Raw genomic sequence first — 26749 nt, 5'->3', positions numbered from 1 at the left:
ATGACTTCTTGAATGCTGCAATGGAGCTTCCAGTGATAACAAATGATGAGACACCAAAGAAGACTTGGAAGACAAATAAGAAGCCTGTTTCAAAGGAAACGACTAAGCCGCCTAGAATATCCCAAAGGTTAAATAAAACAGCTTCTGAAGTGCAGAACTTTGATCAACAAGGAGGAGCATCTAGGAAATTATGTTTTGTGGATTTATTGAATGAAGTGCAGAGTATGTCATGTTTGAGTCAAGCCAGTAGAGTTGGAACTAATAAAACACAGGGTAGCAGTCAACCATGCCAAGAGAAGATTGATCAACTGAGCCAAAAGAGCTTTAACCATGATTACTGGTTTAATGTAACACAAGGAAGCACTGTGTACAATAATGAGAATCAATCTGAAGATGAGGAAAATGTACAACTAGAGAACACTGCATTAGATGAGTGTAACCCAGTTGAAGATCCAGATGCCCCTCTAATATTTGATAGTGATGAAGATGATGAGAAGGATTATACTGATTATTTAAAGACATATAAAGTCCTAGCGCACAATGAGGAATCAAGTAGCAGCGAAGGTATGAAAAGTGGTAAATCTTGAATAGTAGTAGTAATAAATGTTAATTTATGTAAGTATAATAACTCTAAGGTTTTTACTTTGCAGATGAAGATGGTAGTGGTCTTGAAGATGAAGATAAAGATGATGGTGGCCTTAAAGTAGTGATTAATAAAGTTAGTGGCAAACCTGATTGGTACAACAAATACCAACCAGATATCAACAACATTGCTGAGGAAGATGATCCAAATCTATTCCCTGAAGAAGATGTAATACCACCAGTGGACCCTAGTAAGATGTTGGTAAAGTATGCTTTTCATAACAAGCAACATTTTAAAAAGCATCTTAAAAAGTTTTGTGTCATTCATAATTGGCAGTTCAAATGTAAAAAAAGTTGTTCTATGCAAGTTAGGGCTCTGTGTAGGTTTAAGGATGAATATGACTGTAAATTGTTTGTTTATGCTAGTAAAGTAAAAAATGAGTCAACTTTTGTTGTTAGAAGTGTTAACTTGGAACACACATGTGTTGGGGATAAAAAAGGTAGGAATATGAGTGCTGATCCAGAAACTGTAAAAGATGTTGTACTTGAAAGTTTGAAAGAAAGTTCTGGGGATTTCATACCAAATCCCAAGAATATTCAAGAAAACTTTGCAGGTACTCACAACATCAACATTCCTTATATTTGTGCATGGAAAGCTAGGAATCTGGTTCTAGAGGAATTTTTTGGAGATTATGAAGAAAGTTATGCTGATGTACCTAAGTTCTGTTCAATGGTGGCCAAAACTAACCCAGGATCTGTTGCCAAGTTTACATATGGAAGAAAATGTAGGTTCTTTTAATTTCAGATTTGTATTCTTCTTTATTTTGTATTGGTACTTTTTTTTATGAAAGAACTGATGTTGAAACCTGCATATGCAGATTTCAAGTTTGAGACTATGACAATATCATTTGCTGCACCAATGAAAGCCTTTCACGAGTCTTGCAGAAGTGTTGTAGGGTTTGATGCATGCCATCTTACTGGCAAGTGGGGTGGTGTCTTAATGGCTGCAACAACACTTGATGGTGAGAATAGATTAGTGCCTCTAGGTATTGGAGTGGCTAGAAGTGAAACCAAAGAAAACTGGTTAATATTCCTCAAAGATTTGGCACCAGGAATCTTAGCTCATCATTCAGGAAAAGTCACTTTCATATCAGATCAGCAGAAAGGTTTGTTGGAAGCAGTTGCAGAGGTGTTTCCTGGTATGCCCCATAGATATTGTTGGAGGTAATTATCTTATTTTTAAATTTGTTGTTGTATAATAACTTCTTTATTTACAATGATTAATTTTACGTTTTGTCTGTGTGTGAATTATGTTGCAGGCACAATTACAAGAATTTCAAGAAAACTTATAAGTCCCCCACATTGCACAGCTCAATGTGGAATGCTGCCAAAGCCTACAAGATAAAGCATTTTGAGGTTTGTTTCTTTTAAATTTGCTTGTATTACATTTCTAGAGTAATGTAAATACATACTAATTTACAAATGGGTAATGTAGGAACACATGACTGCTATGTACCAAGAAAATGCTAAAGCTGCAGAGTATTTTATGAAACAAGGTCACCAGAATTGGGCTAGGGCTTTTTTTGATCCCATTAGTTGTTGTGAGCATCTCAATAACAATTTTTCTGAATCTTTTAATTCAATGGCTACTGAACTGAGAGATAAACCTATAGTTATTCTTGGCATGTTGTATGGTGAGTTGGTGATGAAAATGTTTACAAAGAGAAGGGAACAATGTACAAAGTGGAAATCTGGAGATTTGGTTCCTAAAGCTAAGGACCTTATCAAAAAAATGCTTGCCATTAGTGAAAAATTTCATGTTCAGGCTAGTGTGGTTGGGGAGGTTTATTTGGTCACCAACAGGTCCACCAGAAAAATATTCACAGTGAATCTTATAGAGAAGAATTGCACTTGTTTGCAGTGGCAGTTTAGGGGATTCCGCTGTCAACATGTTGTGTCTTCATTGAAGACAATCTCACCAAATTGGGATGAGTATGTATTATGTCTTCATCTTAGCATTTATTGTGGCATTTACATTTTTTATTTCTCTTTTATTTGTGCATTAATGTACCAGCAAACATTAAAGGGAAGATTCTAACAAACATTATTTACATTTGTTTTGACAGGTATTGCTCTCCTTACTATTCAGTGGATTATTATAGGACCACATGTGCTCCAAATTTTTTCCATTGGAAGACATTTATGACTATCCAGAGGTACTATTCTATACTTTATGGGTTGTTGTGCATTTACTTTAAACTTTAACTTTATTTTCTATTTAAAAGCACTTTAGGGTTTCATCAGTTCTCATCTCATCTCTTCTTTCTTCTTTGAACTTTTCTTTTCTTTGTTTCTTGTTGCATCCCCCAATGGAAAACGAGATACTACACCCTCCCAGCCAAAGAAAGTCTGGCAGACCTCATTCAAAGAGGAGAAGAAGTTATGATGAACCTCAAACTGAGAAGAAGAAAAGGAAGTGTACTCAGTATGGATCTACAGAAGGTCACAACAAGAGAACTTGTAAAGGTGGTGATGTTGGTAAGAATCAAACTGGATATAGGCCAAGAACTGAGTGTGATGCTACAAACTTCACTTTCACAAACACAGATGGAGCTGAAACTAGCACTGCAAGGGGCAAAGCAAAGAAGAAAGGTAAAGCATCATATGATGGTGAGTCCTCTGCAAGAACATCCTCACATGGAAAGCCACCTCCAGTACCAAACACTCAAAGATATGCATCTGCAGGGCCTAGTAACACACAAAGTTTCAGTCAAGCTTTTGCTGGTATTGGAAATGTGGCTCAGAATATTGCTACTGTTACACAGGATAAGGGAAAGCAGGGAAAGAAAAATGCAAAGAAGAAGTAATGTGTGTGTCTGTTTTGCTTTTTTGTTGGATCTGTGATCCTTTCTTGCAGTGGTTGTCTTTTGTTTCAACTGCTTTTAGGTGTCTGAACTTGTTTATGGATGACAAAACAATATGGATTTGAAGTACTTTTTAATATTAATCAAGTTTATTAGTTTAAAGTACTGCAGATTACATTGTAAGCTTTTTGTTAACTTCCTTACATATTTCTTCGACATGAATACTTGAATGCATAACACTTTCCCTTGCAGCAATGACCATGTGATCAGAAACCCATCTGAAAGCTTCGGAATCTGTGCAGGTAAGATAAGCTATGTTGAAGTTGTGATTATTCTTACATAATTTCAGTTTCATTTCTGATTTGCAGTGATCTTTGAAGCATTGTAGATTGTGCAGTGGACATTTGTTGTAGGAGTGACCAGCTTCTCCACAAGCACAACAACAAATCTTAAATGGCAGCTTGATATCAGCACATCTGACTGCATCAATGGCTAAAGAAAACCATTCAAAGTATGTGCAGGTAGGATTTGAGCACTTGAAAAACATTTCACCTTCTGTTTCAGTTGTCTTTGATCTGAGTAATTGCCTTATGCCATTACAAGGTATGTGTTTACACCTAGAATACATCCAAGGACAAACCTTTGATTCATGGCTTCCTACATCACAGATTAAACATAGATTTGGTTGGTTCTCTTCACTAGCCTTGATGTTGTTGTTTCTACTACTACTAGGAGAATGTATCAGACTTTTGCTCATGACTATGTGTGTAGTTGGTTTCTTTTTGATGATTTGGGTGAACTTGAGTCTGATCATTGGTTTTTATACAGGCTGAAAGAGAATATGACTGTTACAAAGGGGGATTAAATCTGGGTCATTCATTGTTTACTACAAGATAGTGACACATGTCAACCGACCGTTACTGAAGTTCACACGTGTAGATAACGTGTTGTCACTCATGAGTCGAATTCGTGCTAACTCAGAGTTCCAGCGCGGGCCGATCCAGCTGATTTAGGGGTTACAATGTCATTTGACATAGAAGATTTAGTGCCACATATCATGTAATGTCCGTTAGCCGTTTTTTTTTTGAAAAAACAGGATGGAAAAGGTCAACTCATGGGCATTGTTTTAATTTTCAAAAAAACGTGGACATTTTCTTAATTAGATTTCCCCTCATGGGCATTTTATTAATTTCCCCTTTTTCTTTTTATTATCTTTTCACCTAATTTTGGTTTCCTTTTTTTTTTCACTGCTTGAGTTCCAAATATAATTTGATTTCCTTTTTTTCCTTTTCCCCTAATTTTTGAGCCAATCATATGTTACCAAATGTCCTCACCAAAATTTTCGTTTCACAAAACTCAAAAAAGGCTTATTTCGGCCATTAGGAAGTGAGGGTTTCCCTCACCATTCGACGTGAGAGCTTTATTTGTCTAGGCCTTTAAGTCTTTAGATTAAAAATAAAATAAAATTGCTCTTTCCGCATCATCGATTATAAAACTGAAACCCCCAATTCAGTTTCTTTTGGTACCATTTCTAAGAAGAAAGGGAAGTTTAACAAAACTATTGATGAGTCAGTAATTCATTCCACCGATTCTAGCGTGATATGCTAAAATTTCTTCCGTTTAATTCAGAAGCAAGTAGGCATGATGCCCACTCTTCAGTTCTGTCACATTTCATCCTTCGGTAAGTTTAATTTGTCAAGGCGTAGTCAGTTGCATTTATTGATTTGCCTAAATCATCTCTCCCACATACTCTCAATGCTGGAAATCAATGAAGATATTTTCCCTCTCTCATTTAGGAAGGGGGTTTATGCTTCTGGTGATTCACATATATTTTTTTTTGGCTATTCGTTGGTATCTTTGTCTTTTTTGTAGATGTCAGTATACATTTTGTCATGAAGATTCATGGTCGGTCACCTATACTTTTTCTTTATCTATCTATTGATTTGTTTCTTCTTCCAATTGTAGTCATACGTCAGACACACATTTGTGTTTATAGTGTTTTGTACCAATCCATCAACATGTACAATTGGACCTGCATGGATAATCTTCATATGATTAACTTTTCTGAATTTATGAATTAATCAGCACTGTAATTCTTCATTGAAAGTAGTCAGTGTTTACATCATACTGCCTCTGCAAATAGAAATAAAGAAAAGAAATACCTTATTAGCAATTCATTATTGGATAATCAAAACAAAAAAAAACATTAAGCAAAACCTGGAAATGAATGTTAGAAGTGATGATCAACTACTACCCCTAACAGTTTTTTCTTCATAGTTCATAATATTAAATATTTCACCCATAAAAAAAATAACATGTTTCATGGCTCTGTGTTTCTTTAAGCATTTTTCGTTCATATTTATTTGCTTTTATGTACGGCACCTGCAACAGAAAGGGAACAAAGGGAACTCGTTCTTCCAATGCATCGGAAAAACGGCTACGAAACACAACTATCAAGAGTTTGGAGAACTTCTGGTTTCCGCAATTCATCAAACTGTCGCGGCTCTTATTTTTTGTTAAACAACCTTCAAGTCTCCCTTGAATTTTGAGTTTGAAAAGACTCAAAAAAACGAATTCAAATTGATCAAATTGGATGGCTAAAGAATTTATAATAGGATCCCATATACCCGTTCATTTGAAGTTGCAACGTTTCGAACGATAAGAGCATTCACTTTTCTTGCCAATAGTGTATCGAACTGAACTGTTGTGCCTTTTCAAATACCAACTCTCTTCAAACGTACCCGACTGAACTTTTGTGTCTTTTCAAATACCAACTCTCGCCAAACATAATAAGGAGGGGATGTTTGCAAAGAGTCGTATCTGACGTGGCATCTTAATTTTTCAGTAGCGATGAGGAGGAATATGGAGCCGCCACGTCACCAAAAACATCCTCCTCCTTTATATAAATAAGAATTGATATATATATATATATATATATTATAAAAAGAAGTAGTGTGTGTAGCCTTACAAATCCGACCATCGATTTCGTCATCCCACGGCACGGATCGGTTCGTTATATGTTCTATATAAACGTCTATCCGATCCGTTGAGTTTCCTGATATGGCCATGTTTCGATTATATGTAAAACAAACTCACATCCCTTGAGTTTCCTGATTTCGAACTGTTGTTGTTTTGGTTTCCTTAATCGGTACCAGCTCATGATATTAATATACATCACTCCATTAAATTCGTCATCATCTCCAATTATTTGTTTCTGCATCTCAGAAGAAGAATTGTTTCTTTTCAACTAAAGTCTTCTCCCTCGCCTTCTGCTATCCAATAATAACCATCCGCTAATGAGCCAGACAGAAAGTAAACATGACCTAGCTACTAACCCTAAACATGGTTAACCTAATTTCCTAATCTAAGCTGGTCATTGTAATAAAACAAGTAAGGAAAATCAAGCTACTCATTCCGGAAAGTAAGACCGTTGACGTAGTAAAGAGAATGTGATTTTTTTACCACATGCGGTCCCACTAATGGTTCTCTCTATATCTCTACACCATAGGTTGCTATCATCTTATACAATTGCTATTAACTTTCCAAAAGATTAAGATTAGATGGGAAAATCGTCTATAAATAAACGAGGATATGGTCACTACAGGGTAGGAGTTTACGAAGAGTTTGTATAATTGAAAATTTTGATCCTGGCCAGAACAAGTAAGAAAAAGCCCCCACCATTATTATCGGATGAGCATCAATGTGAGCTATTATTTATTTATCACTTCTTTTAAATTAATCCCTTATTTGCGTTAAACATACTCCATGTGCCTCATTGTGTTATTGAGAAAGAGGACCTACTATGATAAAAACCGACTGCCACTTCTAATACTACCAAATACCAAATATGAGATTATTATATATATATATATATATATATATATATGCCGTAACTTGCGTAGGGGACTATGGACGGGATGCAAGCCCCGGACTAATTTGTCCCGACCAACAAAATACCGAAATTTGTGTAGGGGAATACGGTCGGGGCTGCAGGTTCCGACTAATTTGCACAGACCAACAAAATAAAGGAATTTGCCTAGGGGGATACGGTCGGGGCCATAGGTCCCGACTAATTTGACACGACCAACAAAATACTGGAATTTGCGTAGGGGATCATGGCCGGGGCTATAGGCCCCGACTAATTTGACACGACCAACAAAATACTAGAATTTCCATAGGGGACCACGGTCGGGGCTGTAGGCCCCGACTAATTTGACACGACCAGAAAACAATAGACTCGCCCCAAACAACAACAACAAAAAATCGAAAAAAGATTGAGCCCGGGCCGTACGCCAGGGTGATGCCTAGTATATATATATATATCTACTAGCAAAAGCAACAAACTAGACCTCCAAAGCATCAAGCGGCACGATGAACTTGGAACGCCGCCCTGATCTCACGAGCCAGGGCAGCACCCCTTAATTTGACCTCAATTCGTGACGCCAGTAAGTTTTCCGCCTCCTTGGTAAGTTCTGAGAATCTTAATTTGAGCTCATTTCTATTTTATAATGAAACCCTAACCTTAACCTAACCAAACCAACCTCCCTGGTTGAGTTAAGTAGTGTCTGTTTTTATTCTTAATTATTCTCAGAGCTAGGCTAGGGATAATGGAGTATGTGATGAATACAGCAGAATCAGCTCGAGGGGCGCCATTCTGCTAATTAAGCTCTTTATAAAATCACAACTATTCTCGGTCATCCTCACTTGAATGAGCATGCTATCCGAGAGACGGTCCAAACAAATACAAACCAAAAGATAGACATGTCATACAGTGAAAGGAATGGAAGGTGTTCCGAGTTTCATGTTCGTAACTTGGAAGACTTTAGGAGTTTCATACCAAAAAGAGCTTAATCAGATAAAGAGAGAGTTTAATTTGACTCTATTAATCTCATTAATCAAATTCTGTCCCAGAGACAGTACAAACACAAACCAAAAGACCAAGCTCATGATACGCTGTCGGAGGTTGAGGTCAGTCAAAACAAAAAACTCAATGGTCTTGGATACATTTGATTATAAGATCATGACTGACTACTCATTGAAGCCTTATTTTGATGGTTGATGAAAGCTAAAATCAGAGTGCAGCAATGCACTCGATCTCCACCTTAGCATCCAAAGGTAGAGCTGCAACCTGGTATGTTGAACGAGCAGGTGCTGGCGCAGGAAAATCTGGCACATACAATAGAATGAGTCATTCATTTAGGTCAAATAAGTAATGCTATGGTGTTCGTGTGGAACATGAATAGTTGGTTCTTGGGTTTCGATCTCCAATTTCTAGTACTTCAATGCTTTTACAAGCATACACATTAAGAATCAGAACAAACAACTCTTAAGAGGACCAATTTATTTCAGTTAATGTTCTTATCAATTCTATTCAAGGGATACTAAAGCATGCAGAACCTCAATTGCAACTTCGAAAAAAATAAGGTCAGTGTGGTCTCCTGATTCTTAACTGCAGGACCTGTTATGCGATTATGTGACCTAGGCAGTAATTTTATGCTTTTAGTTCATATAATGTGAATCAGAGGAACTGGTCTGCTCCAAAACCTGCAGATGTTCTCTCTCCAATACCTCTCGGGATTTTCACCTTTATATATATATGCTAAAAGAAGATGAGAATTGACATCAGTAGAACTCACATTTTGCATACACATCGTTCACTTTCTTGAAGTCCTTCAAGTCAGCCAACCTGAAAAAGAAACATGCATCACAATTAGTCCATCAGTTTCATATACAAGCAGCAGAATAGAACAAACTTACATGATTGTGGTCTTAACAACTGATGAATAGCTTGCGCCACTAGCTTTTAATATTTCTCCCATATTCTTGAGCACCTGTTAGAAATACATGAATCTGTCAATTGATCTGCTTGTATCTGGAAATTATCAGCACACAAGAGCTGCTGAGCTCGATTAACTCCATTCACCTCTATTATACTTGCAGACATATTTGAATAACATCGTTCTTATTATTACTAGTTAGGGATAAAATATATGATTTCTTCTTTCAAAACTCATAGTGTTGCTATCAATTCCATTAACTGTCTGACCTACAGAAGAGTTTTAACAGTTCAGCAGTGAAATACCAAGCAGTAATTTGTGAAAGTGTATTAGAGAAGATATTTCAAGAGCAAGTACTAAAGTTTATGACGACTGCTAAAGTTTGGTTAACTAATTAAGAGATGAAGTCAGAGAAGTCATTTAGTTGCAGAGGATGAACGAGGGACCAAGTTTTGAAGCCAACTTTTTGCAACATATTGCATAAGTCGAAACCAGGGTGAATATAAGGGTACCCAATTTTCCACGTTTAAGATTCAACAGAAAGGTATTCTACACTAACGAATAAGAACTTTTCTTTCTTTCATTTGGATGTATTGGGTAAATATAGACACGGAATCTGCCACGCAAACTTAACCTCGGACACCTGGGGGAAAAAACACCTCGTAGAAACAGCCAGTGAGTTCTGATAAACAACACAGTAATTTCCGAAAAGTAAAAATAGTGCAACCCAACTATTAGTTAAGAACGTTTAACAAACCAATGATCTAATCAACATCTCTACCAACAGTTCTTCTATTCTGAATTCATGTAAACAACTAAGTGAATTGTTGATTAGTATCATGTGCCCTTCTTTCTTTTACAAGTGAAATTCGCTAATTATCTACTGAAATCTATTACTATGAAACTATTAGCGTTGAGTTGGTTGACACATATACCTGTTCTGTTTGCTCCTCTACCCCATCTGAAATGAATTTTCCAGTCTACAATAAAAGTATACAAGTAAAAATTAATAGGTAATAGTAACTTATCAAAGTAAACAACTAAACAAAAAAGTTTTAGGTTTTCAAGATGCAGAGACAGTCAAAAGCAAGGATGCCATAACAAACCTCAGGAATAAGACCCAAACAACCAGATACAAAAAGAAGATTATTAGCTTTGATAGCTTGAGAATATGGTCCCAATGCCGCTGGTGCCTTCTCTGTTTGAACTGCTTCCTTCTTACCTGAAAAACAAATCAGAAAGAAATACAATTACCTAATCAATTTTCGGTATTTACAGAACAGACGAATAGTAATCCTTATGGTGGTAGGTAAGACCCAGTTTGAACATACCCATTAAGTTTCGGTGTTTAAGATAAGAAGTATAGACAAAACTGTGGACTAAGAGTTACAAAATTGAGTGCAGTTCCGAAATATAGGAATACACAAATCAGTAGATTTGAGAAAAGAATGAGGTTTTCTATAACAGGAAATTCTTGTTTCTTCTGCTAACAAAAGGGCTGAACAAAAGAAACACAATTTGTTTCTTGAAAGATCGGAGATGAAATTGTTGAATATCACAAACCAACGGGTGGAATATCTTGATTTAAGTGTGGCAGCCCTATCATCACCAACTCTTGACATATGGAAACTCTCACACTAGGGTTAATGACTTTCCTAAAAATGGAAACGAGCCTATCTTTTAGCTGGTTACCTAAAATATCTTGAATTTGTTTAGAACATAACACAAACACTTTGTGTGCAAGTAACTAAGTTCAGTAAAGATTGGGAAAATTGATACCCGCATGCACATGTCAAGTTAATACTCTAAATAGCAATTAACCTAACCCGACATGTTGAATCTTAATCTGAGTTCAAACCACTTACTGGTATCAGTTAAAGAAGCACTTAACGAAGCAAAGGTTTTTGACCTAGTTTTTGACGAACAACTCCATAAGTTTGAGCTTGCAAATGATGCACAACCAAAACTAGCAGCAAGAGGAGCCTTAGATCGTATTGCTCTAAAGTCAATTGCTGGTGCAGAGAAGGATTTTGCAACAGACCAGGCCATTACAGACTGTGTTTCTACTGTTCTTCTTAGAGTTGAACCTTCTCTCTAAAATGCTCTTTCAGTCTCGATATCTCCTCCCTTCACTTTTTAAGTTTTAAACACTGGCTCCGGATACTCTTCCCATTTAGCCCACTATCATCTGTCCCTGCCCGTAATGTATAAACACGTGTTAGATTTACCAACTGAAATAAAAAATTTAAGATTTGTTAGCAAGGCTAAATTGGGGCCATGGAAAATAATTAGGGGCCCCAAAAAAGATCGCAAAATAGTAATTGAGGGTTATTCCTTTATTTTTTAAATGGCTAAACTACCCTAAATCATCAGTGTTAATTAAGTTGATTAATTGTTAATTAGTTTAGGTAGATTAAAATCAGATTTAGGGATAAAATTTTGATAAAAGAGTCGATCCATAAACTCTGTGCCAGAACTCAAAGAAAGAGTCGTCAGTGTCGAGGGATGTATATCCCAACGATTCTAGAAAGTCGTCAGTTAATTGATACCACAATTGACGACTCAAACCTGCAACTTTTTCAGATTATGAAAAATCGTCATGGTAATATGATGAACACTGACGATTCTAACAAGGGTCGTCATCCAAAACATTTACACATTAACGACCCTCAAAGTTCACATGGAGTCGTTAATTTTTACAATGGGGTCGTTGGTAGCTCAAGGAATGAGACCTAAAACTATGGTTATATTTACACCTGCAAGTATACAGGGTCAGATAGTAGATAATGAATAAACAGGGGAAGTCCACAGGGACAAGGAGGGAGCTGGTGTTGTTTTCTAAATCTTTCTAGTGACAGTGACTAAAAGCACTAGGGCATTTGAATCCACCCAATAATCCTAAGCTAAGGCAATGCCTATTCAAATTATGTTCTTGTTCTTTTCCAGATAAAACTACAATGAATGATCTCTCAGTTAGTCTCCCTAACTCACCCCTAGTATAAGCTGTCTTCTTACATCACAACCTATCACAGGCTCATTTGGTTCAATTAGCTAACTGTCATTCCTTTATCAATTAAGCACATTTCTTCCTCCAGAGAGGTCTCAAATGGATGACTTATCAACCAACTTCACTAACTCACCCCTAGTATCAACTGTCTTCTTACAGTACAATTGATCACAGGCTAATTTGATCCATTAGCTAACTATCATTCCTAAAGCAATGAAGCACAGCAAGAACAACAACATGAACATGAATTATCTTAACATATGATTATGGGTTTCATCAAAACCCTAGTTATTAAATTATAACATGATGAACACAATACTGAAAATAAACTAATACAACTTGGTGCACCGGCTACTCCGGGCATGCCCAAAATCAACACCCATGTCTTCAATTTATACATGCAAGCTTTTTCCCCAAATGGAATGGAAGGAGAAGAAGCTTGTCCAACTGTTTTACTCCTAGCATTGACTGTCTTTTAACAGCACAATCAATCACAAGCAACAGTGGACACTAAATTCCTCCATTTCTCAATCAGCTCAATTTACATGAATTCTAACCTAAACTTCCACCACTAACAGTGAACAACAAGTGATAAGAAAGGCACAAAACAGCAAACAACAATGGAGATAAACAGTGAAGCAAAGACAATAAAATGACAGTGTAATAAACCAAGGCCTAAGCCAAGGGCAGTGATGTGAAGAAAACAGTGAAGTAGAAATAAGAAAACAATGAAGACAAGAGGATGATCACTAGGACGTTGAATCCACCATTAACCTAAGGGATATTCTAATCACAGCTAAAATACTTACCAAAGTACTAATTATCTGATTAAAGTACAACTAGTCTAAGGGCTTAGCAACATTGGGCATGAGCTGCACATGATGAAGACTATCTCAGCATTCCAAACACAACATGAATGTCATAATTTGAACTGACTCCTTACTGGTTCATAGCTTCATCTAATCCTAGCATTTGAGGTTCAGAACATGATAGACATGAAGATAAACATACATTAACAGTTGACAGTGAAACAAAACATGAATTTAAACACAATAACATAACATGGGAAGCACATAACAGTGGATAAACTTAGAACAATTGAGGAACTAAACATTAACATCACATAGTATTAAACATAAAACATCACAGTGAACATAAATGGAACAGCACAAAAATTGGAGAGACTGGCTAATCCAGTTCTCCCAAAATCAAACCAAATGACACTGGCTATTCCAGCATGCGTTATACAACAACCCAAGGTCTCAATTTATAGTTGCACACGTCCAACCCTCGAATCCCCAAAATATCAGAATTAGGGTTTCAAAGAAATCAAAATTAAATCATACCTACTTTCTGAAAACACTCAATAACGTCGACCCATTCTTCTATTGCGTCTTCTGTGTCTTCCCATGCCTTCAATTGCCTTTCTAGCTCACTAATTTCATCAACCCCTAAAACTAGGGTTTCAGGGGGAAGAATAGGTTGAGGGGTTGATGTAATGAATGGCTAGGGGATAGGAGAATGATGGGGTGTAGTTGTTGGCTGATATGAGAACTCGGTGGTGGTTGTGGTGGTGGTTGAGCGGGGCAGTGGAGGTGATGGTGGTGGAAGAGTTTTTCTCTGCAGACGGAATGGAGAAGATGGAGTCGATGGAAAGAAGGAGGGGAGTGTTTGGCGATGGGTATAGGGTTAGGTTGTTCGAGTGTGAGGCGGGCTCATCAGATTTCGATGTTAGGCGAGTGATAGGCGTTTGATCGATACATCTGAAATGCATCCAACGATAAGATGGAACATAGCCTTCAGCGACCGTCGGATGAAGAGATACAAAGAAACTAACGGCGTGAGATGGAGTTAGGTGCTGTAGTGTTGGTCAGGAATTTCAGACTTTGATGCACGAAGAGGAGGCGACCGTTGGATGATGATATGGATCCAATCTGACGGCTACATGAGAAGTGGGTTATGGATTTGGGTTTTGGTTTGGGAGATAAGTTGGGCTTGGGATAATTCTGAGCCCATTTCTTCTTTAAGAACAATTTCTTCCTCTTCAAGCCCACTTCTAACCTTTTGGTCTTGTGCACAACATTCTTCGCGGCTTCCTTGTGTAATTCCTCCCGGCTTTTCACACACTTTTCTGCTCCGCAACTCATCTAGTCTTTATTTACAACCTAGAAATACAAAATTAATTAATAAAAATATTTATTCTTGAAAACAATGAAAATACAGAATATGGGATAAAATGTAGAATTAATGCACAAAAGATGAGTTAAATGCCAAGAAAAATATATAGAAATATGCACTTTTTAGGACTCATCAAATACCCCCAAACCTGAATTTTACTTGTCCTCAAGTAAAACAAAACTAAGGAAATCCTACCTATACCACTGTCGCTGGTCTCTCGAATGCATTTAGCGTATGCACTAAGCCTTTTCCACTAAGTGTCCCTAGTGACGAGTGAAGTATCGTGAAGGTTTGCTTAGAACGTACCTACAAAGTTCTAGGTCAAAATATAAGCTCAGATTCCATCAAATGTGACATGTGCAAGACAGTTTAAGCTCACAGCAAAATGGAGATGTCAATCTAGCTATCAAAGGCACAATCCTAGCACTGATAACAAAGAAAGACATGTGATAAGAGTGTAAAGTGTATCTACACATGTTTCTAGAATGACCTGAAGTTATGACTACTAACCACCAAGAGATAGTTTTTAGGCTAAGAACCGAATTCTAAGCCAAGCTAGCTGTCCGGCTTTACGAGAATTGTGAATGTTCACCCAATGAGTTGGTGATATTTCAGTTTACCCGCGTTATACATCGATGGCTGCACCCTCCTTGCTTATTACAAGACTATTTACAACAAAAAGATGACTCTTTACATGACTCTTATTTACATTGATTACTCTCTTTTATTTTTGGAACAAGAGAGAATATTGTCTTTAACATGACAAAACATGGAATAAATAAATACTTGATTTTTTTTTTTTTTTTTTTTTTTTTTTGAATTTTTCTGATTTTTTTTTTTTTTTTTGAAGAAATACTTTGATCTTTACAACATAATGACACTTTTGATACATGAACAAAAAGAAAAACATAATTACATGACTCTTAGCAAGAGGTGGCCCTTATCGAATGCATCCGGTCAAATTCTATGGTTGCTTTTCTTAACGTATCCTCCAACTTCTATCCCAGCCAACCAAAGAACAAGCTAGTCAAGTCTCATTCAGTATTCTAAAGTGATTGGCAATCTAACTTCCTATCAAACACCTTGAAGATCGAGGCTATACATGTATTGGTAGATCGTGCGCGTGCAAGTTTCTTATCACTATGTGAATTGTGCTAGAATCAGGGTGCCTAAATATCTAGACTAAGACTCCTAAAAATTACATATTTGCACAAGAGTCAACATTTCAAGGTAAATGAGCTCCTTTTATGTTTTTTTTATTTTTTTTTTTTTTTTTTTTTTTGGAATTTTTTTTTTTAATTTTTTCAAAAAGGGAGTTCTGTTTTCAATTATGGCATATTATCAAAGTATCTACTTTTCACCCCCAAACCTAAACTAAACATTGTCCTCAATGTTTCAAAATATGAACAAAATTATAATACAACATATGAAGAGGATCATGTTGAGTAGAGAAAAAGGAAAGAGAATACCCGATTTCGGCGAAAGCAAGATTAGAACTCCGTTATTCAAGGAAAAAAAATCCAACATATTTCAGCCGAGATCATATTGGATTAGCAAAATATATACAAAAGGAACAAAAGGGTTTTAAGAAATTTTATCTACTGGATTATATACAAAAAATTCACCATACACTAACAATCTAAAGAGTTGAGGATCAACCCAAAAGACAAAGTGTAGAGGTTTCAACAGCTTCACACAAATATAACAGGAAATAAACGCAAGTGAAACTGTGAAACAAAATGAGCTACCCCCAAACCTGGATTTTTCAACAGATAAAATTTTGGATACAAAATCTTGCAGTTTTGGGGGTTCCTCATGCACAAGATCTAACTCAAAGTATACTTTGCTATGGACGGGCGAACATGCCATTTCCAACTGTGGTTCCTCAAAGATATTATATTTAGATGCAAAATAGTCCAAAAGGACTTGGGAAGCATACAGTTCCAATCCTAGATTAAGAATTTTCAGAAAAATCGGTTTGACAATATGGGTACAAACCAAATCTAGGTTGGGTGGAAGGCCATCAGATTGTGACTTATGTAGGAAGATAGGCACATCATTACTAATCACATCAACATCTCCTAAGTCTTCTACACGTGTCACAACATGCTCACAATCATCAAACAAATTGGCAAGATCACAATCAGAGTCATCAACATCATCAACAAATTTATTCTCATGCATCGGCAAATCAGGAGAAATATCACAATGTGACCTAGGTAGAGAATCAGACACATCAAATATATTTTCATGCATAATAACATTAGTGTCTACAGAAGATTCAACTATTCCTATATCATGCTCATCTTCACAGAATAATTGTACGAATCCCATGTCAATATCAAAATCATATGAATTACAATGAGTATTAGAAAAAACAACATTCATGAAGGTCGAGGGCGAGAAGCCATATGTTATTGAACCAACAAGTTCCACAATATTTTCATGTTCTTCTAACATATCATCATAATCATCATAATCATCATCATGGTAGCATGCATATTGGTCCTCATTAACAGTGGTGGTGTCATTAGTCGATTCATGTTCCTCTAAATTAGGTTCATATTCAACATCATTTACATGAATGAGACTAGACACTTCATTAGGGACAACATACATTTCCTCATGAATTTCCTCCTTTTGTAGGTTAAGCAAAATCTGATCTAAATATGCATGAATTCGTGATGTAGATCTATCAAAGTTTTGCTTACTGAGTCTTAAAGCTTCTGTGGTGGAGTCTAAATTCATGGGAGTACAAAATTCTTCATGTTCAAATTGTGGTGAATGGTACATGCGTGCATGGTCATTAGGGTTTACAAAATATTGATCGCAACCCTCAAAGGATTGATTATGGTCCCAATGACTACCATTCTCACAATTTATGGGCATTTCATACCTTGGATTTTCTCTAGATTGCCTAAAATTATGCAAAATATGACAATTCTCAACAGGGTGGTCTAAACTACCACATGCGGGACATGCATAGATTTCAGGTTGCCTAAGAAAATTAGATGTGACAGATTCCTCATGTGATTGCATTTCTAAAGCTGCGATTCGAGCTTCTAATTGATCGATCAGTGATGATTGTGTGAGTGAGGCACTAGGAAAATGTTCATTTTCACGTTGTGGCGAATGATGCATGTGTGAATAGTCATTAGGGTTCATGTATTGAGGCTCGGGACTTTGAAAATGTCCATAATAATTCCTATGACTATTGACATCATGGTCTATGGGAGGTTCATAACGTGAAGTATGTCCACACGCAAGTTCTCTAAGGGATTTGTTGTATTCCCCAACTGTAGACCAAGATCTAGACATGATTGGGCTCAAAAGCTAAGTAACTATATTACAAAGCCCAAAATTTGGTTTTTAATGGGTTTGGATTTTTGGGAAAAATTTGGTTTTGGTGGGATAAAAGAAAAAAAAAAAAAAATTTGGTTGTTAATGTGGGAGCAAAATAAAATTTGGTTTTAAAATTTGGGAGCAAGTAAAAATTTTGGTTTTTGAATGGGAGAGAAAATATTTATTTATTTATTTATTTATTTTAAAAGATAATAAAATTTGGTTTTTGAATGGGAGCAATCCCACTGTTGGTTTTGTGTTTGCTTTGGCTCAGCTGGTTTGAAAACGTTTGGTGAAACTGAGTCCAAAATCTCGGCCTAGAATTTGGGTACTCGGCCCACTAACGAGTTAACCTAGCGTGCTCGGTTACAAGCTCAGCTGGGTTTAAAAACCCAGAATACAAAATACCAGTCCAAATTAAACAAGCTCACAAAAATTAAATACAAGCCCACAAATTAAACAAACAAGCCCAATAAAATTAATTACAAACCCAACAGAAAATAAAAAGCCCAAAAATTGGCTTTAATATTACAAGCCCACAATTAAAAATTGGAAGCCCACAATTCGGGTTCTCTTAAATGGGTTACCTTTTAAGCACAGCCCAGCTGCTCTGATATTGTCGCAAAAACCCAGTTGGGCTTTGGTTCTTTTCCTTGGTGGCGTCCCAGCAGAGGAAAAACTGGTTCAGAACAGCAGGTCCAACAGCAAATGAAGTGAAGCAGATGCAGATGCAAATGCTATGCAGTGAAATGCAAAAATAGCTAATAAAACTACTAGAGAAACAAACCCGAGTCCCCGGCAGCGGCGCCAAAAACTTGGTAGGCATTCAAAAGTGTGACAGAAAATAAGAATAAATGGAATGGAAGGAGAAGAAGCTTGTCCAACTGTTTTACTCCTAGCATTGACTGTCTTTTAACAGCACAATCAATCACAAGCAACAGTGGACACTAAATTCCTCCATTTCTCAATCAGCTCAATTTACATGAATTCTAACCTAAACTTCCACCACTAACAGTGAACAACAAGTGATAAGAAAGGCACAAAACAGCAAACAACAATGGAGATAAACAGTGAAGCAAAGACAATAAAATGACAGTGTAATAAACCAAGGCCTAAGCCAAGGGCAGTGATGTGAAGAAAACAGTGAAGTAGAAATAAGAAAACAATGAAGACAAGAGGATGATCACTAGGACGTTGAATCCACCATTAACCTAAGGGATATTCTAATCACAGCTAAAATACTTACCAAAGTACTAATTGTCTGATTAAAGTACAACTAGTCTAAGAGCTTAGCAACATTGGGCATGAGCTGCACATGATGAAGACTATCTCAGCATTCCAAACACAACATGAATGTCATAATTTGATCTGACTCCTTACTGGTTCATAGCTTCATCTAATCCTAGCATTTAAGGTTCAGAAAATGATAGACATGAAGATAAACATACATTAACAGTTGACAGTGAAACAAAACATGAATTTAAACACAATAACATAACATGGGAAGCACATAACAGTGGATAAACTTAGAACAATTGAGGAACTAAACATTAACATCACATAGTATTAAACATAAAACATCACAGTGAACATAAATGGAACAGCACAAAAATTGGAGAGACTGGCTAATCCAGTTCTCCCAAAATCAAACCAAATGACACTGGCTATTCCAGCATGCGTTATACAACAACCCAAGGTCTCAATTTATAGTTGCACACGTCCAACCCTCGAATCCCCAAAATATCAGAATTAGGGTTTCAAAGAAATCAAAATTAAATCATACCTACTTTCTGAAAACACTCAATAACGTCGACCCATTCTTCTATTGCATCTTCTGTGTCTTCCCATGCCTTCAATTGCCTTTCTAGCTCACTAATTTCGTCAACCCCTAAAACTAGGGTTTCAGGGGGAAGAATAGGTTGAGGGGTTGATGTAATGAGTGGCTAGGGGATAGGAGAATGATGGGGTGTAGTTGTTGGCTGATATGAGAACTCGGTGGTGGTTGTGGTGGTGGTTGAGCGGGGCAGTAGAGGTGATGGTGGTGGAAGAGTTTTTCTCTGCAGACGGAATGGAGAAGATGGAGTCGATGGAAAGAAGGAGGGGAGTGTTTGGCGATGGGTATAGGGTTAGGTTGTTCGAGTGTGAGGCGGGCTCATCAGATTTCGATGTTAGGCGAGTGATAGGCGTTTGATCGATACATCTGAAATGCATCCAACGATAAGATGGAACATAGCCTTCAGCGACCGTCGGATGAAGAGATACAACGAAACTAACGGCGTGAGATGGAGTTAGGTGATGTAGTGTTGGTCAGGAATTTCAGACTTTGATGCACGAAGAGGAGGCGACCGTTGGATGATGATATGTATCCAATCTGACGGCTACATGAGAAGTGGGTTATGGATTTGGGTTTTGGTTTGGGAGATAAGTTGGGCTTGGGATAATTCTGAGCCCATTTCTTCTTTAAGAACAATTTCTTCCTCTTCAAGCCCACTTCTAGCCTTTTGGTCTTGTGCACAACATTCTTCGCGGCTTCCTTGTGTAATTCCTCCCGGCTTTTCACCACTTTTCTGCTCCGCAACTCATCTAGTCTTTATTTACAACCTAGAAATACAAAATTAATTAATAAAAATATTTATTCTTGAAAACAATGAAAATACAGAATATGGGATAAAATGTAGAATTAATGCACAAAAGATGAGTTAAATGCCAAGAAAAATATATAGAAATATGCACTTTTTAGGACTCATCAGGATGCCCGATACAACGAAACTGACGGCTCAAGATGGAGTTAGGTGCTGTAGTGTTAGACAGAAGCTTCAGACTTTGATGTACTGGCGATGCTGCGACCGTAGGATGCTGAGATGATCCAATCTGACGGCTATAAAGGGAAACGGGTATGGATATAGGAAATGGATTTGGATGAGGGTTTTGGGACTTGGGTATGCCAAGCCCATATCTTCTTTAAGAACAATTCTTCCTCTTCAAGCCCATTTCTAGCCTTTTGATCTTGTGCACAACATTCTTCGCGGTTTCCTTGCGTAATTCCTCCCGGCTTTTCACTACTTTTCTGCTCTTTTCCGCTCCGCTATTCATCCAAACTTTATTTGGTACCTAAAAATGCAAAATTAATTAATAAAAATATTTATTCTTGAAAACAATGAAAATACAGAATATGGGTTAAAATGGAGAATTAGAGCACAAAAGATGAGTTAAATGCCAAGAAAAATATATATAAATATGCACTTTTTAGCACTCATCAAATACCCCCAAACCTGAATTTTACTTGTCCTCAAGTAAAACAAAACTAAGGAAATCCTAACTATACCACTGTCGCTGGTCTCTCGAATGCATTTAGCGTATGCACTAAGCCTTTTAAACCACTAAGTTCTAGGACAAAATATAAGCTCAGATTCCATCAAATGTGACATGTGCAAGTCAGTTTAAGCTCACATCAAAATGGAGATGTCAATCTAGCTATCAAAGGCACAATCCTAGCACTGATAACAAATAAAGACATGTGATAAGAGTGTAAAGTGTATCTACACATGCGTAAAGAAAGATCGAATGTTATGACTACTAATCACCAAGAGATAGTTTCTCAGGCTAAGAACCGAGGTCGAAATCTAGCTAGATGTCCGGACTTTACGAAAATTGTGAATGAGTTGGAGGTATTTCACAATTACTCGCGTTGTACATCAATGGCATGCACCCTTCCTTGCTTACTATAATACAACAAAAGATGACTCTTTACATGACTCTTATTTACATTGACTACTCTCTTTTATTTTTGGAACAAGAGAGGATGGAATTGATAAATACTTGATTTTTTTTTTTTTTTTGATATTTTTCTGAATTATACATCGTTTTTTTTTTTTTTTTTTTTTTTTTTTTTTTTTTTTTTAAAAAGGAAACACTTTTGATACATAAGGAAAAAGAAACAAAAATTACATGACACTTTGCAAGAGGTAGCCCTTTTTGATGCACCCAGTTAAATTCGATGGTTGTTTTTCTTAATGTAACCTCCACCTTCTATCCCAACCAACCAAAGAACAAGCTAGTCAAGTTTCGTTCAGTATTCTAAAGTGATTGGCAACTAAACTTCCGATAGAACACCTCAAGGATGAGGCTATACATGTATTGGTAGATCGTGCGCGTGCAAGTTTCTTATCACTATGTGAATTGTGCTAGAATCGGGGTGCCTAAATATCTAGACTAAGACTCCTAATAAAAATACATATTTGCACAAGAGTCAACATTTCAAGGTAAATGAGCTCCATTTTTATGATTTTTTAATTTTTAATTTTTTTTGGAATTTTTAAATTTTTTCAAAAAGAAGGAGTTCTGTTTTTTTTTTTTTTTTTTCAATTATGGCATATTATCAAAGTATCTACTTTTCACCCCCAAACCTAAACTAAACATTGTCCTCAATGTTTCAAAATATGAACAATATTATAATACAACATATGAAGAGGATCATGCTGAGTAGAGAAAAAGGAAAGAGAATACCCGATTTCGGCGAAAGCAAGATTAGAACTCCGTTATTCAAGACAAGAATCCAACATATGTCAGCCGAGATCATATTGGATTAGCAAAATATATACAAAAGGAACAAAAGTTTTTTTAAAATTTTTATCTACTGGATTATATACAAAAAATTCACCGTACACTAACAATCTAAAGAGTTGAGGATCAACCCAAAAGACAAAGTGTAGAGGTTTCAACAGCTTCACACAATAATAATATGATAGGCATGCAAGTGAAGCTGTGAAACAAAATGAGCTACCCCCAAACCTGGATTTTTCAACAGATAAAATTTTGGATACAAAATCTCGCAGTTTTTGGGGTTCATCATGCACAAGGTCTAATTCGAAATGAACTTTGCTAGGGACGGGTACACATGCTAATTCCAACTGTGGTTCCTCAAAGATATTATACTTAGATGCAAAATAGTCCAAAAGGACTTGGGAAGCACACAGTTCCAAACCTAGATTAGGGACTCTCAGAAAAATTGGTTTGACAATATGGGTACAAACCAACTCTAGGTTGGGTGGAAGGCTATCAGATTGTGACTTAGGCAAGAAAGTGACATGTAAGTGTCTCACATGCATGAGATCAAGAGTATCAATATTATCAGTCACATCAGCATTATCTAAATCACACTCAAGATGTGTAGCATGCTCATCATCACAAAAAATTTGCACAAGTCCTAATTCAGAATCATGGTTATCCGATATATTCAAATTATCATCAACAGAAGCAATATATTGTGGCTTAAGTATGGAATCAGACACATCAACTATGTTTTCCTGCATAGGATCATTAGTGTCAACAGAAGATTTACCTAAGTCATGCTCTTCACAGGATAATTGCACAATATCAAAATCAGTATCAACATCACATGCATATGGAATATTAGAAGAAATATCATTCATGAAGGTCGGGGCAGAAAAACCTATTGTATTTGAAACCAAAGGTTCCACAACATTTTCAGCATAAACATGTTCTTCTAACATAACATTATCATCATCATCATCATCATCATAGTAATATGCATACTTGTCCCTATTAGCAGTTGTGGTGTCATTAGTCAACTCATGTTCCTCTAGATTAGGTTCATATTCAATATCATACACATGAGAAGGACTAGACATGCTATTTTCAAAGTTCAAGTCATTACCACCTATATCATGTGATAGTGTCTCAGTTTCCCTAATGGATTCCCATTGACGGGTTTTCTCCGCAATCTCAGCTAAAAATTTCCATGCATCATCCACAGTTTTATCAAGAAATTCACCATTACACATACACTCAACCATGGCTCGAGATTTAAAGTCTAGTCCCTTATAGAGGATAGCGACAAGTCTCCACTTCTCAAATCCATGGTGTGGACATTCGCTCAACAAATCATTAAAACGTTCAAAATAGTCAAAAACAGTTTCCTCATCCAATTGGACAAAACAATTGATACTTTGACGAATAGCGATGGTCCTATGATGTGGAAAGAATTTTTTAAAAAATAGATCTGTGAGTTGGTCCCAAGTGTTGATTGATTGTGGTCTTAAACCGTAAAACCATGTTTTGGCCCTTTCCTTTAAAGAAAATGTAAACAAGCGCAATTTCAAAGAGTCTTCGGATATATGGTCAGGTTGTAAAGCCCGGACAATTTGTTCAAACTCTCTTACATGGTTATAGGGATTCTCAGAATCGAACCCTCGAAATATAGGAAGTATTTGTATCATGCTTGCGTTTAGTTCAAATGGGCCATCAGTCTGGGGTAAGACGATACATGATAACTGACTTATTATGTTAGGGTACATGTATTCATGGAGACTACGGAGTTTATTCACACACTCGCCCATTTTTTCAAAAAATTTGGTTTTAATGGGTTTTGAAAATTTGGTTTGAAAGGGTTTTGAAAAGAAAATTTTGGTTTTTAAAGAGGGAGAAAAATTTTGGTTTTTGAAATAAGGAGCAAATTTTCTCTTTTTTTTTTTAGCCCAAAATTTAGTTAAGTTTGGTTCACAAAAGAGGCAAGCCCAAAATCCAAAAAGTTAAGTTTAGAGCAAGCCCACTATTAAGAAACTACAAGCCTAACAAACAACTAAATTACAAGCCCAAATAAAGAAAGAAATAAAAATAAAACTAATTATTACAAACCCACAAAAAAAAGAAAATAAAACTAAAATTATTACAATCCCAAATAAAGAAAGAAATAAAATTAAAATTAAAATAATTATTACATGCCCAAAAAGATAATTAAAATTACAAGCCCAAATGAGAATAACAATACAAACCCACAAAAAATTACAAGCCCAAAAAATTTGGGTTTGGGTTTAGGCTTACCATTTTGGAGGGAAGCCCAGTTAGGCTTTGGTCCCTATTTTTTTTGTTGCACAAGCCCAGTTGGGCTTTGGATCTTCCTAAACTTTTGTTGGAGAGGCCCAGTTGGGCTTTGGCTTTCCTTTGGCTTTACAACAGAAGCCCAGTTGGGTCAACCCAACAGCACCAGGCAGCTTGGAGAAGGCAGCACCAGCAAGAATGGCTAGCTGCACCAGGTTCACTCCAACTGCACCAGGGCAGCCTAGCAGGCAGCAGTACAACAGCAACAAGCAGCAGCAGGGCTACACAACGCTCAGCAGCAGCTGGTGAGAACAATATGCAAAACAGTAGGAACTAGCAAAGGACTAGCTCAGAAAAGCAATGAAGATGAACAAGCTAAGATGACTTGGTAATGCAAAACAGTATGCAAGAACTTAAGTATGCAAGAACTAAGTATGCAAGACCAGCTAAATGCTTACACTAAATGCACAGAAGCAAGTGAGACTAAGATGCAGTTACACAGTGATGCTTATGCAAATGGATGCAGTGCAAGAAGATATGCAAGAATATAAGATGACAAGTATGCCAAGATGATGTAAGATGCAATGCAGATGGCACAAGCTTCAGATGACAAATAAGAAAGTTATAGGACAGAATCAATGAGCTGCAAGATGAGTTGATAACTGAATATGCAGGACAAAACTAGATGCAAGCTAAAGCTAATGATGCATCCATAAAGGCTAGATGGTGCAAGTTAAGAATTCTGTGAGGCTAGATGACAGTAAATGAAAGAATGCAAGAATGCAGTTGTAATGAAACAGTAAATGCAGTGAAGATGCAACATGATGTACTAAGGATGCAAAGATGGAACCAAAACAAATTAAGATGCTACTAAGTTACAGAATAGTAAACAAGTTAAGAGTTCTAAACTGAAACACAAGTTCTAAATAGTAAACAAGCTACAGAATCTAACAGTAAACAAAATTCAAGTGAAAATACACAAGACTAAGCTAAAAATCAGAAGAGTAATGAAAACAACAATGGCACCGCTACCGAGTCCCCGGCAGCGGCGCCAAAAACTTGGTAGCTCAAGGAATAAGACCTAAAACTATGTTTATATTTACACCTGCAAGTATACAGGGTCAGATAGTAGATAATGAATAAGCAGGGGAAGTCCACAGGGACAAGGAGGGAGCTGGTGTTGTTTTCTAAATCTTTCTAGTGACAGTGACTAAAAGCACTAGAGCATTTGAATCCACCCAATAATCCTAAGCTAAGGCAATGCCTATTCAAATTATGTTCTTGTTCTTTTCCAGATAAAACTACAATGAATGATCTCTCAGTTAGTCTCCCTAACTCACCCCTAGTATAAGCTGTCTTCTTACAGCACAACCTATCACAGGCTCATTTGGTTCAATTAGCTAACTGTCATTCCTTTATCAATTAAGCACATTTCTTCCTCAAGAGAGGTCTCAAATGGATGACTTATCAACCAACTTCACTAACTCACCCCTAGTATCAACTGTCTTCTTACAGTACAATTGATCACAGGCTAATTTGATCCATTAGCTAACTATCATTCCTAAAGCAATGAAGCACAACAAGAACAACAACATGAACATGAATTATCTTAACATATGATTATGGGTTTCATCAAAACCCTAGTTATTAAATTATAACATGATGAACACAATACTGAAAATAAACTACTACAACTTGGTGCACCGGCTACTCTGGGCATGCCCAAAATCAACACCCATGTCTTCAATTTATACATGCAAGCTTTTTCCCCAAAAAATCCCCAAACAGTAAAATTAGGGTTTACTAAAAAATCTAAAATCGACTCACCTAATCTCTGATGACACTCAAATACGTCGACCCATGCTTCCTTCTCGTCTGCTGATGCTACCCATGCCTTCGATTTATCCTCTAACCTCACCTATTTCATCAACTCCTAACCTAGGGTTCCTGAGAGATGAAACGATTAGGAGATGATAATATAAGTGGCTAGAAAGGTAGGTCTTGGTTGGGTTAATAGATTTGGGTTCTTGGGTGTTGAGTGGGTTTAGCAATTGTTGATGCACAACGAGGATGAGACGTTGGATGCGAAGATGATGGATCGATCTAACGGCGAGATGGAAGGAAGCGGGGAGCGACCGTTGGATGCCCGATACAACGAA

At 36.8% G+C, this 26749-nt stretch overlaps 2 protein-coding genes across 2 annotated transcripts; one reads left to right on the top strand and one right to left on the bottom strand.

The window, feature by feature from the left end:
• The first annotated feature begins 1312 nt into the window (after positions 1–1312).
• Positions 1313–2847, top strand: LOC113315655. The gene is made up of 5 exons (XM_026563917.1): positions 1313–1367; positions 1461–1806; positions 1902–1998; positions 2078–2574; positions 2709–2847. The coding sequence occupies exons 1-5, from the start codon at positions 1313–1315 to the stop codon at positions 2845–2847; spliced, it is 1134 nt and encodes a 377-aa protein (XP_026419702.1).
• A 5446-nt stretch (positions 2848–8293) lies between these two features.
• Positions 8294–11369, bottom strand: LOC113315056 (reactive Intermediate Deaminase A, chloroplastic-like). Its single transcript, XM_026563366.1, has 6 exons — positions 11089–11369; positions 10330–10445; positions 10159–10203; positions 9204–9277; positions 9083–9132; positions 8294–8612 (listed from the first exon to the last, which is right to left on the bottom strand). Exons 1-6 carry the CDS (start codon positions 11270–11272, stop codon positions 8518–8520), a joined length of 564 nt encoding a protein of 187 aa, XP_026419151.1. The 5' UTR covers positions 11273–11369; the 3' UTR covers positions 8294–8517.
• Positions 11370–26749: the final 15380 nt, after the last annotated feature.

The sequence above is a fragment of the Papaver somniferum genome, chromosome 10, assembly GCF_003573695.1.
Source record: "Papaver somniferum cultivar HN1 chromosome 10, ASM357369v1, whole genome shotgun sequence".
Taxonomy (NCBI): domain Eukaryota; kingdom Viridiplantae; phylum Streptophyta; class Magnoliopsida; order Ranunculales; family Papaveraceae; genus Papaver; species Papaver somniferum.
The sequence above is the reverse complement of the archived record's forward strand: the minus strand, read 5'-3'. Positions and strand labels throughout refer to the sequence as shown.

Bases quoted from the DNA above. Each gene is read 5' to 3' on its own strand.
- LOC113315056 (XM_026563366.1), bottom strand. From the start codon at position 11,272: ATGGCCTGGTCTGTTGCAAAATCCTTCTCTGCACCAGCAATTGACTTT. The intron at 9,278-10,158 runs GTATATGTGTCA...TATTTCTAACAG, and splicing joins TAGAGGAGCAAACAGAACAG to GTGCTCAAGAATATGGGAGA. The intron at 8,613-9,082 runs GTGAGTTCTACT...TGTATGTGCCAG, and splicing joins GAACGATGTGTATGCAAAAT to ATTTTCCTGCGCCAGCACCT.
- LOC113315655 (XM_026563917.1), top strand. From the start codon at position 1,313: ATGGTGGCCAAAACTAACCCAGGATCTGTTGCCAAGTTTACATATGGA. The intron at 1,807-1,901 runs GTAATTATCTTA...ATTATGTTGCAG, and splicing joins CCCCATAGATATTGTTGGAG to GCACAATTACAAGAATTTCA. The intron at 2,575-2,708 runs GTATGTATTATG...TTGTTTTGACAG, and splicing joins ATCTCACCAAATTGGGATGA to GTATTGCTCTCCTTACTATT.